General features: G+C 39.3%; 3 protein-coding genes across 4 annotated transcripts; all 3 read right to left on the reverse strand.

Annotated features, from left to right (window-relative positions):
- Positions 1 to 2652: 2652 nt before the first annotated feature.
- Positions 2653 to 5598, reverse strand: LOC117776284. Its single transcript, XM_034610102.1, has 7 exons — positions 5536 to 5598; positions 5245 to 5448; positions 5012 to 5122; positions 4524 to 4580; positions 4275 to 4418; positions 3850 to 3966; positions 2653 to 2982 (listed from the first exon to the last, which is right to left on the reverse strand). Exons 2-7 carry the CDS (start codon positions 5413 to 5415, stop codon positions 2914 to 2916), a joined length of 669 nt encoding a protein of 222 aa, XP_034465993.1. The 5' UTR covers positions 5416 to 5448; positions 5536 to 5598; the 3' UTR covers positions 2653 to 2913.
- A 1774-nt stretch (positions 5599 to 7372) lies between these two features.
- LOC117776281 lies at positions 7373 to 11398 on the reverse strand. Of its 2 annotated transcripts, none has more exons than XM_034610098.1 (7): positions 11251 to 11398; positions 9921 to 10108; positions 9468 to 9587; positions 9261 to 9317; positions 8813 to 9019; positions 8150 to 8272; positions 7373 to 7839 (listed from the first exon to the last, which is right to left on the reverse strand). In XM_034610098.1, the coding sequence occupies exons 2-7, from the start codon at positions 10095 to 10097 to the stop codon at positions 7768 to 7770; spliced, it is 756 nt and encodes a 251-aa protein (XP_034465989.1). In that variant the 5' UTR covers positions 10098 to 10108; positions 11251 to 11398; the 3' UTR covers positions 7373 to 7767. The 2 variants fall into 2 exon arrangements, with proteins under 2 accessions (XP_034465989.1, XP_034465990.1); XM_034610099.1 differs by having other exon boundaries at positions 7389 to 7821.
- A 1186-nt stretch (positions 11399 to 12584) lies between these two features.
- LOC117776319 (1-phosphatidylinositol phosphodiesterase-like) lies at positions 12585 to 13775 on the reverse strand. Its single transcript, XM_034610154.1, has 3 exons — positions 13740 to 13775; positions 13550 to 13623; positions 12585 to 13425 (listed from the first exon to the last, which is right to left on the reverse strand). The coding sequence occupies exons 2-3, from the start codon at positions 13600 to 13602 to the stop codon at positions 12585 to 12587; spliced, it is 894 nt and encodes a 297-aa protein (XP_034466045.1). The 5' UTR covers positions 13603 to 13623; positions 13740 to 13775.
- Between the last annotated feature and the right edge of the window lie 1220 nt (positions 13776 to 14995).

Genomic DNA, 14995 nt, shown 5'->3' on the forward strand with positions numbered 1-14995 from the left:
ACGGGGCTGCCGACCCAAAACGGTTGAATAGGTGAAGTGATGCTGTTAATCAGACCAGAATTACTCTGCCATGAATATGATTTGGCCACAGAGTCCTGCATTGAGCGCCGGCCCCATCAGGTGACCTCAGGAACGCAGAAAAACATCACGTGGCAGCGGAAAGATTCGTCCGACTTGCAGGAAGACATTGTGCTGGCACCCGGCACCATGACGCAACCCTGAACGCACACTTAATTCAGCGTGAATGGAAAAAGCAGCCATTTTGGTTTAATCAGATGGTGCATGTGGGCCGGTGTGTGGGAGGGGCTTGGTCTCTGAAATGCATGGTCAGCTCAGGGCTCTGAATGTAGCTCAGTTCAGGAGCTTGTGTTTGTCTGTTGCTGCAGAGCAAAGTGGACGAGACTTCAAAAGAAAACCCAATGAAGTTAGTCAGACACTAATATGTTCCCATGTCAACGTCCATGAGTACACCCTTGATCCTCCTGAAGGATTGTGGGTCTGATGCTGTTACAGCCTTTTCAGTGAAGTGTTCCAGCAGTGGCAGGAAAAACAAAACGTTTTACATTTCACAATCTCAAAGAGGATTCTGCTCGTCTCAGGCGTTGGGTTACACCTCAGAGATGATTCCTCTCACTATGAAAAAAGTCTCCATTGTCCCAGAATCCTCTGTAGATATATAAACAAGCAGTTGGACCTTCCTCTGTTTATTTACTTGTTGTGTATCTGAGAAGTTTGCTTTTAGCTCTATGGGATAATGCCGCTATTACTGAGGCCTCTGCTTCAAGTTAACTAGCAGAGATGAAGAATTTACGATAAAAGCATCTGAAACCAGAAACCTCTTGACTTTTACTCTCTGTGTTCAAACACCTCGTCTTCACTCGCCACCTCTGTCGCCGTCTTCGCCCTCGTTGCTGTTCTGTCCTCACTCCACATACCGATGTCAGGACAAGACCCGACAGGTTGATGTGGCACCGCGATGTGTCAAAGAAAGTTCTCTACTATGCAGCGTTAGAGGTGCTACCACAGTTTGGTCTGGTGATGTTATAAAGAAATGACCCCGAGGCGTCTTCCTCATCCTCTCATACCTTTCACCTTTGCAGATTGGACAACTCCTCCGCTTTCATCAGTTAAATAACCCCAAACTGGTTTCTCTCACTCTGCAGGTTAATTCCCCTAAAGAGGAGGAAACACTGTGGTTAGATACCTGACTCCCAGTGTGCTCTCTCTACATGTGACCAACAGTTAAACAGCATCTCTCTGAGTAGTTGATGTGTTTTTAACTTTTATATCTAACTTGATAGAGAACTATATCTGTGGCTTTCTTTTACAGAAACACTTTAAAAGAAATAGCTTGTGATTTTATCATACTGTCACATGTAAGACATTATTTTAGATGTTAAAAAAACTCACATATAAGCTTAATGATGTTTTTTTTTTACATTTCACATGTGATACATTCTCATCAGAACATGTGATTCATATTTTGTGTTTTTCTGGGTACGGGTATAAAGCCTAGTTGTTCCCTCTGCTATGGATATTATGTTTTCACAGCTTGAGAATTGTGAGAAATGCATTCAAATAACATTCGTACAGTAAAGTTCAACTTCAATATCTAAGAAATAATTCATTACTTATATGATGTTGTTTGTTGGGGTTAGTCTGTTTGAGAAGACCTGTGTTTCTGGATGTTGGCTGTGGAAGCTGTACCTTTACATGCAGATTCCTCACATCACTCCTCAGGATTGATGATACGTGAACAACACACACATACCTGTGGTTCTGCCTTAAGCTGTGTGTTTGTAGCTGTGTTGGGCAACAGGAATTCAGCGTGAGTCAACTTGCACGTCCGAGGCACCTGCTGTCGTTTCGAGTGTAGTTGGCTGAAAACTAAAAAACAAGACAGGTGCGTCTGCGACGTTACTTAATTCTGAAAGTCTGGAGGAAAGTCTGACTGTGTGCACATTGTTGTGTGAGGCTGTAGTTTGAGGATGTGTTTTGTTTTTCTTTAACTGCAGCAGAATCCCACAATTTCCTGTCAGCTCAGTGAAGCTATTTTAAAACTACACACAGTTCAGTGAAGGTACGAGAGTCGTCCTGGATGGAATTTGGGTTACAACAGTTCAATATATATCAATATGTTGCTTTTGCATTGTGTGAGCACAGAGAGGAGGTAAAACACATGATTGATCTACATCTAATTTGTAAAATTATCTGGAAGAAACACCAGACTCATCAACCCAACGTTCACTGGGACCAGACAAGAATGAAGATGTTGGTGAATATGTTGAATTCTTCTCAAAATAAACTGTGCACAAGAAAAAACCAACAAACAAGGAACCACAGCTTTGATGGACAGGAATTTTTTTAAATTTTATTGCGAGAATGAGCGCCATCTTGTGGCAAGTAATGTCATCACAGGGTGAGGAAATATAATAAAAAATGAATTCAAGTGCATCTTTATGATGAAGAAGCAGAGAAGTGGTTAAAACACTTGAAAATAGAGGAATAGACAAAGAATGAAGACACAGCAAATGTGAACTTTGAGTTTTATTGTGTGCACACCAGTTTAAATCTGCTTTAAAACTAAATCAAAGGCTAATTGAAAAAAACGAACATTGAAAACGTGTAAAATCACCTGAAATAGACTCTAATGTTATGATGTTGTATTTGAGATATAAGGTGGTTTTGAATGCATCCACGTGTTGGGTTGAAACGAATGAGACTCCTCCAGAGAAGAACGACAGCATCAGCTCCAAAAACCGTTAATTAAACACCTACATGAACCCGAACCATGATTTTTTTTCACCTGAAACATTTTTCTGCCTTCACCAAACAAAACCTCAACAAACCTGCAGATCTACATCTATAAAGGAGGAACGCTACGGAATCTGTCGTTTGATTGCAGGACGGATTCTAAGCACAGGGACTGGACAGGAGCATATCCTCCGACTCCGGCTGCTGATCTCCAACAAGTTTTCCAGCCTGATGGGATGAGAAACAAAAAATACATCAACTTTCATCGGGGTCTGCATCCTCTACGTGTATGACTCTTGAGTGACTGACTCAGACATTTGTGTTATACAGCCCCTGTGGATGATTTCAGGAGACTATCCGGAGTTCAGTGCACGTCTGAAAGCAGCTTGCCTCTGTTTGCTTTTGGACTAGTTCCTGTTTTTACTTTGAAGCTTCTTTTCCTCATGTGTCTCTTGCATGTTTTACTTCCTGTCTGTGTCAGATGGTCCCACCTCTGTGATTGTCTCTCATGTGTTTCACCTGAGTTCAGTTATCTCTGTGTATATCATTGTCTCTGTGCTCCCAACTCTCCTTTCCCACTTTGTCTGTGAACATCTTTTCTGTTTCCCAGTGTTCCAGTTTGCTGCCCATGTGGTTTCCTGATTTGGGCCTTTTTTTGGACTTGTTTGATTCTGGATCTTTGAGTTTTTCTCCCTGACAACTAAACCGTAAGCCTGTTTTTTTTCTTTATTAAATCCACCATCTTCTTTACCTGTTTCTTGGGTCTAACCAAAAAAACTAAATGTAGCACCATATACACAAATCCAGATGTTATCACTTACACACATGTTGCAACCTATAGACTATTTATAAAGATGGACGACATCAAGTGAAGCAAGGGTGCCTTGATTGCCCCCTGGTGGCAAGCTGCAGGATAGATCACAAATCCTGTCTCCTCAGTATTACTGGATGGGACATGGACCAAACAAAGTCAAAGTACACATGCGCAAGATAGTGGGAGGAAGTCTTTATTTTCAGTCTATGTCTACAGCCTCTACAGATCCCGATAGCAGTTTGCTGTAGATCTGTTATGGTCGTGTGTGTTTTGGTTCATACCTCTTTCTTCTTCATACTGATCACAGCCTTGATGCCCACAACAGCAACACCAATACACACACACAGCTGGAGAACGGCCAGCAGGACTGACACAGCATCAGCATTCGCCAACAAACTCTGTTGGACAAGAAGTGAATCAAGTCATTAATTGATTCTTTCACAAAAAAAAGACATATGGTACCCGAACACGTTGTCCTGCTTTACAGTTTATGCAATTTCCAACATTAATACTGAATATTTATACATTTACTACCTATAACTATAGGAACTTTGTTTTCTCATTAGCCAATTTGTCTGTGAAATACACTTATTTTTCTTATTTTGCTGAGTGCAATAGACTCGTGACTGTCAGTGGTAGTAGTGAAGCTGTATTGTCATTTACTGTAGTTTGTGCTTTTAGGAATAACAATTGTCAATATTCATACCTGTAAACTGAAGCTGTGATGATCATAATGGGACCAGCCCCACACTCGGCCCCTGTAGATTTCTTGAAGTTCGATGCTGTACAGCACGATGCCAGTGAAGGCAAACACCGCACCAACCATGTTCACGATCACGGTGAAGATCACCTGCGAGTGACGGAAGAAATCCTTCAATTCAAATAGCATTTGATAATATTTGAAAAAAACTCCTGAGCCAGACAATTGTGGTGGAATTCGGAGAACGTTACTCACCAGGCATGGAGAAGGGAACTGTCCGGCCAAAATGGACGCGATTCCAGCTGCAGCGTACTGGAGGAAAAGACGAAGAGCTGTGTTATGTTTTTAAATTGACATTTCCCCTGTTTACTGTCTTTATGCTAAGCTAAGCTAACTTCATACTGGCTGCACCTCAGACTCTCTGCCAGAAAGTGAATAAGCCTATTTCTCAAAATATCAAAAGTTTTCCTGTTATCAGTGGTGGGACAGTGCAGTACATTAACTTTGTTACTGTTCTTTTTCACGTATGTGTTCAAGTACTACTTCAGTTTTCATGTAGTAGACAAACACACTCTCACTTTAACTTTTAATACTTTTTGTACATTTAAATGCAAATACTTACATTTTACTCAAGTTCTACGTTAATATAATATAGGTTAATATAGTACTTTTACTTCAGTACATTTTAGTCTATTTATTTGTACCTTTACCTAAAGTAGAGTGTAATAATAATGTTATTTTACCACAACACCCAGCCAGTAAGAAGCACCATTTTCAGTCAGATCCCAAGGGTGTAAGCGAGGTCGTCCCGGCCCGAGCGCCATGTGGAACATGCCCGCCATGATCTGGATCGTCTGTAACAGATTCAAAACCATTCCATCTTAAGAGCGGCTCTGCGTGTGAATTATGTTTTGGTTAATTTATGTATCCACCAATCGACCTTGTGTTGTTTTATAATGTTTTTCTAATTTCTCACCCCAAGAACCGCAGTGACAGAGGGTTTCATCAGCTCCTTGTTCACGGAGCAGCACACTGCACTGGTGCACAGAGCCCTCAGGATTTGCCACAGCGGTGGAATCAGGCTCTTGCTGTCGGCCTTTATGGTGATGACGGTCACCTCCTTCTCTTTGGTGAGAGTCACAGACATCCTTTACGCTCCTGACGCCACACACACCTGCAGCTGGAAAGGTCGGCTAATGTTAATATGTCCCTTGATAGGGAAATAACAATAATTGGCTTTTCTTATTCAGATGAGAAGATTGATTACGGCTGTAGGTGTCAAGGATGAAGTTGGAGCCAGGAGGACATTAGCCTAGCTCAGCAAAAAGGCTGGAAGCAGCTAGCCTGGCTCTGCAGGAATATAAAACAACAAGCCCTGCTGATAAACGTACTCGACCAATCACGAGTCAGTCTCAGCTGTCAATTCCCTATTTTCATTGCGTCAAATAAAAAGAGTATACCGCAAAAATCCACTGTGATAGGAATGACCTGAAATCACAGACACCATCTTTGAGAAAAATCTATTGTTAATGACTGATTATGACCCGTACTGCCACTAGCCACTAGGGGGTGATCAAGGTGATTCGGATTCTCTTGTGGATAGCTGTCATGGCGTCCATCTTTAGACACAGTCTCCAATTTGTAGTTTGTGTCCGTGTCTTCTTTAAATTAGCTTGATTATATCAGATTGTGGTTGTGCGGTGATTTTCATTGTCGCCTCACAAGAAGGTTTGAATCCCGACTCAGACATGTGGATTGTGATTATGTCAATTGGAGACTATAAATTAAGTGTGAAGGTGAGTGTGAATGGTTGTTTGTGTCTGTGTGTTGAACCTGCGATACGACAAATGTCAGAGGGGATTTTGCTGCAGCTCCTCCATCGACCCTCAAAGGATAAGCGCTATATTAGTTTGTGTTTTATTTTGGTGATTACGGCCCTGCGGCCATTTTCCAAGTGGTCTGTTGTCACTTCTGTTATTCCGTTCAACAAGAGGGACATGTAGTTGTGTAGCTTGTTCATCCACTTAACAAACAAGATATGACATGTACTGTATATATCTGAGCTCCACCTCCGTAACCTCCAACACATATCAATCTCCTCATCGCACTGAGAAAGAGAGAAGGGAAAGAAAGAAAGTGCATATTACGCTAAAATAATAAATATGTCTTTCTTTTTTGTGTGCATGGTTCAGTTTGACAACCTTATCAAACCCAAACATGCAGATTTGCTACGGTGCAGCAGGAATTAAGGTATTTCTCCTTTGAAAAACCAAATCACCTGAGGTGCGTGATGTGTAACCGACTGGATGTGGTGACAAAAAAGCCTCATGAGGCAGATACCAAAGTAAAATATTATGAAATGTAAGTGATGTGTTGTGTTTTTTACCACATATAAATCAATAGATATACAAGTAGATCTGGTGGGAGGGGGTTTCCCAGAATGTGCGTAGAGCTGCATTAGTTTGTTTGTCACTTAATCCTCACTGTCACATTTCAAACAGCAATCAAATCAAATCTCTTACGTCACACAGACAAACAACCAGTTCAAATAGTTTTTAAACTAAAATAAATCATATCATCATGGATGGTACCTTTTTAAAAAAAAAAAAAAGTCCCAGTTCAGTGGCATCTTTTTGAAAGATCCCATTTGTTTTGTTGTGTTGTATGAGAACTCACCTGCTCTGCTTCCTTGTGAAACACTTTCCCACACACACACAAGTTCACACCCTGTGTTTTCAGTTGACAGCAAAAGTCAACGCCCCCCCGCCCAGGTGGGTCGTTACTTCAAAATAAAAGCCTCTTCATTACAGATTTAATGCAACAGCATCATTACCCCACAAAGTAGCACAGTACAGACCATGTGTGTGTCTGTCTGTTTATGTTATTCAATTAATTGTTTAATAATGTAATAATCAATATCTGTAAACGATACCATAAAAATATCCACATAGTATCATTTTATTTAACTTAAACTTAAACAGTAAGTGCATTTGGAAAAACAGAAATAATTGCCTTTTGAATTGTGTTAATCTTCGTCTCAAACTTAATCTTAAAGCTTTCATAATAATGTTCACTGCAGAAATACAACAATGAAATAGTGTAGACAATAGTTTTGAAACCTTTATTTTTAACATGGTTTAATGTTGTATAAAAGCAAAAGAAATGCGTATCAGACCCTAACCCACATGCAGACACATGCATGCATGAATCTCCCTTTTCCCTACAAACCAACTGAAACACAAAACATATGCAACTAAAGATCTACATCAATTTTCTTTTAATAAATGGAAAGCAGCATTTACTGTTTAGATTATAATCAAAACTACTCTGCAGAGCTAGTGCAAATATATTGTAACTAAACCTTGTAGTAAAAGAGGTTTAGCGGAGTTAAATCATTGTTCATCATGTTACAGAACACACAATGACACAAAAGCAAACGAGTACACTTCCTGGTACCTGATGGTACAATGCAGAGATTTTAGTTCAGTCTTCAGTGTTACTAGGCGGTGAATTCCTCCAGAAGAGGTTTGTGCTGCTCCAGGTCGTCTGTTTTCTGAGGGAGGAAAAGAATCAGTGGAACAAATGTGTTAATGTTTTTAAGAATATCACATAACCACACACTACATATACTCACAAACTGATTTCCATGTAAATTAATGGAAGTATATACGGGTCAAGAAAGAACCCATACAGTTTCAAGCAACTCCGGGATTTTTTGACATTTTAACTCTTTTCCCAGAGAATAATTCATAAATCTTGATGAAAACAGACACATTCAGGGGACTCCTATTAATGACTGTGTGAAATGTGGAGCCGTCAACATTTCCTGGTTAAACAACAGCTTCAACAATGAAATATGATTTTTTTTTTTAATAATCCACCTCATTTCCTCTCTTGTCCCAGCTCCTCAGAGCTTTGATCCCCAGGACGACAGAGCTGATGCTGACGCAGAGCTCCAGGGCCGACAGGACGATCAACACGCCATTGATGCCTCTTAGGAGTATCTGGTGGGAAGGAAAAAAACAAGTTATAAAGTTATAACTTTTTAACTTTAACATATTTGTATTAATTTAATCTTATAAAATGATATATACTTTTTTCAGTCAATACTTTTTCTTCAAACTTGGTGATTGCATTTTTTTAAACATTCACAATTCATGAAGTCTATTAAAAAAATGTCTAAAAACACTGAGATGCTCATCAAACTTTTCCAGGGTCCAAAGTGACGTCTTAAAATGTCTGGTTTTGTCTGATCAACAGTCAACAACCAAAAATGTTCAGTTTAAATTAGATAAAAGCAGAAAATTATCTTGTGAGAATCTAATCCAAACAGCTACTTTGGTATTTTACTTGACAAACTATGTGATTAACTTTCTGTCGGTGGATTAAACATTTTTTTTCATTTGTGTATCCTGTTGTAAACTCGTTATTTTTAAAGTTGTCTGGAGATAACAATCATGGATGGTAACCTTTAAGTTAATATCTGCAAAAGAAAGAAATGTTTTATCTTATTCAATTTGTTTGCTGAAATCACCAAAGATTACCAGAGTCAGAGTTCGGCCCATGATGCATTTCCTCAGGATGATGATGATCTCGGGAGACGTGGTGACTTGATCGTCGTATCTGAATCCATTATAGTCATGTCTACACATCCACCACAAGTCCATGTCTGCCATGTTGATGCTGTAGAGTACGATGGCTGTTATGGCGAAAGCAACTCCCGTCATGTTCAGAATCACATTGATGCTGACCTAGAAAACAAGTCTCGTCAGTTTTGCAACCAAATGGAAAACAGACACAAAACCACAGCAACTTCAGCATCCAGCGCTTTCAAGGAATTCTTGGGACTTCTGTGACATCACATGTAGCATGGACAAAATAATCTGTAATTACATTTATCTTAATATAAAAAGAAGAAATAGAGAGAGGACAATAAAGTAAAAGAAGTCCTTGTAAGATAACGTGAGGGTTTTATAAATCTGAAATACTCACCAGACACAGACTGGGGAACTTCTCCGAGAGAATGCACATCACACCGAATAAAATAAACTAGAGAGGAGACAGAGAAATCTTAGAAATTCACTCTTACACACAAAACACCACATAAAAATGCATTTGGCAGAATGCACGGCACAAGAAAATCTCTATGGCTGAACAGCTCAGAGGACAAAACAGTTAATCCAACAAAAGCTTACTCACCAGTACTGCCATCCAAACAGGAAAGCAGTTTTCGTCCATTTGCCTTCCAGAGCCACTTCCACTCGTCAGGAGAATCACTCCGAGGCCAATGTTGAGCAAACCAATCATAATGTGCAGAGCCTGCGGAGCAGGAAACGCAGTTTGAACACGACTTCAAACATCTGTACAGTTACCACACGTAGCTTCGTGGTATTTTAAACGAACATATGATTGTAATGTGATGAGCACAATACTGAGCAGCTTTTGGCCGAGAGCAATGATATTTAGTCTTCAGTGTCTTTTTGTTTTATAAGACCAGTCAAATGTTTTCATTTTTAAATAAAATCAGAGAGGAAAGAAAAGATGCTTCATAAAAAGAAGAAACTAAAAAGTTACAGCTCAAGTTCTCAGAGAAACGTAGAACAGACGTTTGCAGAGCAAATCCTGCAGACAAAGGTAAAGGTTGTAACTCACCCCAAGTACTGACTGAGACATTCTCTGAACCGTCCTCAGCTGCTCGGACACAGTGCAGCACACTGGGCTGTAGCAGAGGGACTTGACGATTTGGCACAGTGGCGGACAGGGACTTTGGGAGTCAAAGGTCATAGTGAACACAGTGACCCCCTCGCCTTTGGTCATGGAGACAGACATCCTTCCTGAGACTGAGACAAAAGACAAGACGGTATATGAACTTTAATTATGAAACCATAACATGTTAATCATCACCTGGTGGCTGGTTGCAGTACAGAATATTGATGTTGATAAATTCGTTTTGCATTTGCAGTTTGTTAGCAATGTTGGAAACAAAATTATACAAGGAGGCTGGTGGGAAATTATCCGGAAGATGTCGGGAGAAACTGACTCTGACATTTGCATTCTCACATACTGGAACATTTCAGGAAAAAGTCCATTAAGATGATGTTTTTTTTATCTTAAGTGCACAAGATACTAACTTTTTCCCACAAGAGAATAACTTGTGTGCACAAGACAAATAATATCTTTTGGGAGAATGACAGATCCTGAGAAAAGATGTTTTCATTGATACAGAGACAACATGTAACCACCAGATACAGAAACAGAACGAAATAGATTTAATTGAAAATCAAAATAAACAAATAGGACTGAAATGATGATATAATATAAGAATGTGAGAGATATACGAGGAGAAACCTTAAGTGCAGAAAAATGATATTAATAATATTTGGTTCTGATGATGATATTTATAATATAATTTAGTTCGTATCATGATATTTACATTTAAATTACTTAGTTCTGATGATGATGTTGTGAACTATGAGTTCATTATGTTTGTTGTTGACTGGACAGATGTGACAGAGAAGAAACCTGATCCTAAGAGGATTCAGTTCCGGATCATGAGCTCTTTTATATATTTATGTGGGTGTGTCCAGGTGCAACTACGAGATGCGTGGCTGCCGCAAAGAATTGTGGGGCGGCACTTTCTCCTCACCTTAAATAAAGGTCAGATGTTTCCTCTGCTCAAGGAAATAAGTTAGGAAGCATTGAAGCTCCTTTCCTTCCCTAATCCTTTAGAGAATTAGAACTGCGCTTATTATTATGACGGCTGCTAAAATACATCCGGCTCATTTCACTAAGGAAAATTAACTTTCTGAACGCAGACTCGATTATTGACTCGCAGATGTTTTTATTATTAAATAAATCAGAACTACTTCCTGTTTTACTTTAATCCATCTGTTCTTCCTTTCACCTCCTGTAAATTAAAACCCAGCAACACAACTTTTTATCACAACACTTTACAAACAGAAGCAGACATGTGGACACTCACCTGGTTGTGTATGTGAGAGAAGAATCGACCCTATGGCGGAAGTGAGTCTGGCTTTGATGTCAGTTGCGCAGTTATGGTTCAGAGGAGCAGAAACATGATGGCTGCCTGTTCCCAGAAGTACCTCCTCCGAAAACCCTTAACCCTTCACTGACGGCCCGGCCACACCGTCTGTCACACACAAGCATATTCACATACCTATCTTTGTTTAGTAAGTACACCGTTAGTAATTTGTGTTTTTATACTTTATTATATTCATAATAAATGTTTTTCTTTCACAAATGTTTTTTTTTATTAATGTTGCATAAGTGAATTTTGCCAACCTCTACACTGTCAAGAACTCCATATCCGTCAACTTAGCTAACTATCTATATGGTAATTTTGGTTATAGTTATTAATTTAATTGTTAATCAAAGTTCCAAATTTGTAGTTAGTGCTTTTATGAGACTTAATCAATAAATTGGCTATCTTTTCCCTTCCTTTGAAGGGTGGTGCCCCGAGGTAACTTTAATCAATTCAAGTTATTATTTAATATTAATAATAAAAATATTAATATTTAACCATTTTATGATATCACGTTTAATGCATTATTGCACAACACTGTCAATCAAAAGCCACGCCCACAGACTTGCGAAACGTCATCACACCTCAACTGGCATTAGTCAAGAGTGAAGTGTTTTTTGTTATAAAATAATTTAGGTCATGAGACCAATTCTTTTTTTCATTTATATTTATACTACTATGTTTCTAAGATCTAGACAAGTTTGGCCTTGGTGCAGGTGTGTGCTCCACTGAGGGCCAGTCAAGTTATTGTTATTCTATTGTAATTATTATTATTATTATATATTTTTAAGTTCAAATAAAGGTTCAATAATATTTTCTGCAAATGTCTCCTGGCTCCTGAAGATGAGGCTCCCATTCAGTTCCCATCTCACCTTTTATTTATCTGGTTATATTCTGAATAAACTCCTTATTTTCGTGATAGCATCACTTTTCTCTGTGTTTGTTCTCCTGGTCTCGTTCACGTGTGTGACGCCCTTTTTCATTCCCATGGACGTATTTCAGGGACGTAACAAACAAAGACTCAGAGATGTGATATCACTTAGCAAACAAGACTTCAAATCAATGAGGAGGAGGCAGTCATCTTTATTTTTGTCTTAATTATGGTCAGAAAACAATTGTGAATAATGCATTCTTAAGAAATCGACAGTGAAGAGTAAAGAATCAGTTTTGCTTCATAAGAGATTTATTCCTTCTTTCGAGAGTGTACAATGAAGAATGAGACACAGGAAGGACTTTCTAACACGTGGGACACACTGTGTATATCTGCCTGACCTTTACCACCAGTTGATATTAATAACAGTTTGAATGAGGTCGATGCCGGGGAAGTCCATGGCAATGATACCAAAGCATGGTCTGGGCTTATTGGGGTAAAACTGCCTCAGGTACTGATCAAGCCATGGGTTTACCTTTTCAGCCACTCGTTTTGGAGTGAGAAACATTCCCCAGAAAGTACCGAAGCCAGTGCCACTAGTGTACGTCATCACAGCATTATCACCTCCGCAGGCTTCATTGGCTTGGTTCAGCTGTTTTATTATTCTGTTGTCTTTATCTTTAACATTGTCAACCTCGCTTTTACCTTCTGTCTCCACCAGAGGGATTCCTAGAGTGAAGGTGCTCTCCTGCAAAAAGACAATCTTCCCCCTGACTTGACCCATATTGGGCATCCCAGAGGTCACCCAGACGTGTTGGTCGTTGCCAATCAGACTCCGCACCTTGTTGTTGACTGTCGATTTCTCAAAAGACTCTGGTTGCACTCTGATGAGCACAGCCTCGGTCTTGAACTCGGACAGGAAGGCGTTCACTGTGTCCAGGACCTCTTTGAAAGTGCTACGCTGATACATCACACCATGCATGACATAGAGGGTGTCAAACAGACTGAACACTTTGAGATCCAAAAAACGGATGCCAGCCCTCAGCTGATCGTTCAGGGTCAAAGCCTGGCATTCGCCCTCTGGGCCTCCGTAGCGGGCCATGGTATCGTGGGTACCAGGGATGGTCATGAGCGACAGGGTGCGGAAATCCTCAACGCCTGCCATCCATGCAATTTTGTAGGACCCAGGGAGTATGAGATTTCCATTGTCGTTGAAGAAAACGTCTTTGCCGTGGCACAAAAGGCTGATGATGAAGAAGATTTTGATTGTTACAATAACCCCAGTGCCACCCAATTGCAGCATTTGTTATTGCAGCATAAAAACAACATATTCTTTACTTTTATGTGCAGAATTCGTGTTCTACTTACATGACAGACAGCAAAACATGCTGGAAAAACAGGCACTTGTGACCAGCCTTCATTCTTGCAGAAAGATGAGAAATCTAGCAAAGGATATGGACAAAATTATACATTTAACACATCACAAACATTGGTTAAATTACTAATTAAGTATCCAATCAAGTTGTTTTTCAGAAAATTCAACAGTTTTCTACTATACCTTCGAGCGAGGAGGATTTCACAGCCAACCGCTGCAATGGTCAGAATGGTGAACGTGCAACCAGAAATCCAAAACTTATATTGCTTGGTTATCTGAGAATTTGTAGGTGTGGGCCACAGTAATCAGCTGTATGAATCAGACTGATTGTTCTTGATGTGGAACAATGAAACCGGTTGGCTCAGATTGTGGTGTTTGAGAAGGTGGATTCATGGTGCAAAGAAACAGAGTCCGATTAGATATGATTTTCCAGAATTTCAATAGAAATTATTTCAAATCCACGCTGCTCCATCAGTGCAAAAAAGATAAATAAAAGATGACTAAGCAGTGCAATGAGAGCCAGAAGAACCAAAACCACCTAGTAGTGGAAAGTATGAACACACATTCACTCAATTACTGCTCTTAAAGTACAATTTTGTGGTACTTTTACTTTAATTGAGTGTATTTGTTCCAGTATTTGTGCACTTCAAAGGCCAACATTGTACCTTTTACAACACTACACATATTTGACATCATTAGTGACTCATAACTTTATTTTATGAGCAATAGCTGAATGTGACTTGTAGTATAAAGCATTTGAGTTGTGATCAATGCACTCCACTACAATTAATTAAGTTTCCTTGCAGTGCATTAAATAATAATATAGTCCCACCTTTTTCAGCTGCAACAATAAAATGCGTCAATAATTGTAATTCAATCATAACATTTATATTATTCTGAAATAGGCCCTTCTGCAAAGGAGTACTTAAACCTTTGGTACTTATTTTAATGACAAAATATAATTTTTACTTGGTTAAAAGAGTATTTCCACACTGTGATATTGCTAAAGATCTGTTCGCTATTACTGAAATGTAGCAAATGAATAATGTATGTTGCATGGCTCAGGGAAGAACCCATTAAATTCGGTTGTGGATTCAGATCAGGGGATCAGTTTTTTTCACTTTCCTTTAACAATGTAAGATTGGGCATTTTTCAACAATTTCACAGATTTTCCAGGGAATATTTCTTGGATGTTGATGAAAAAACATCTGGCAAATATCGGAGACTGGTATTTATGAGTGTGTGTGAAATGTGGTGCAGATTTATTGAATTAATGGGGACTGTTGAGCCTTGGCTGAGATCTGCACTACACTAAGTGCCATTCTAGTATGTAAGATAAGATAAGGTAATCCTTTATTTGTCCCACATTGGGGACATTTGCAACATTTGAGCAATAAGTAATAATAAGTAGCATGCAATACTTATAAACGTGGGATATA

This window comes from Hippoglossus hippoglossus, chromosome 16 (genome assembly GCF_009819705.1).
Source record: "Hippoglossus hippoglossus isolate fHipHip1 chromosome 16, fHipHip1.pri, whole genome shotgun sequence".
NCBI lineage: Eukaryota > Metazoa > Chordata > Actinopteri > Pleuronectiformes > Pleuronectidae > Hippoglossus > Hippoglossus hippoglossus.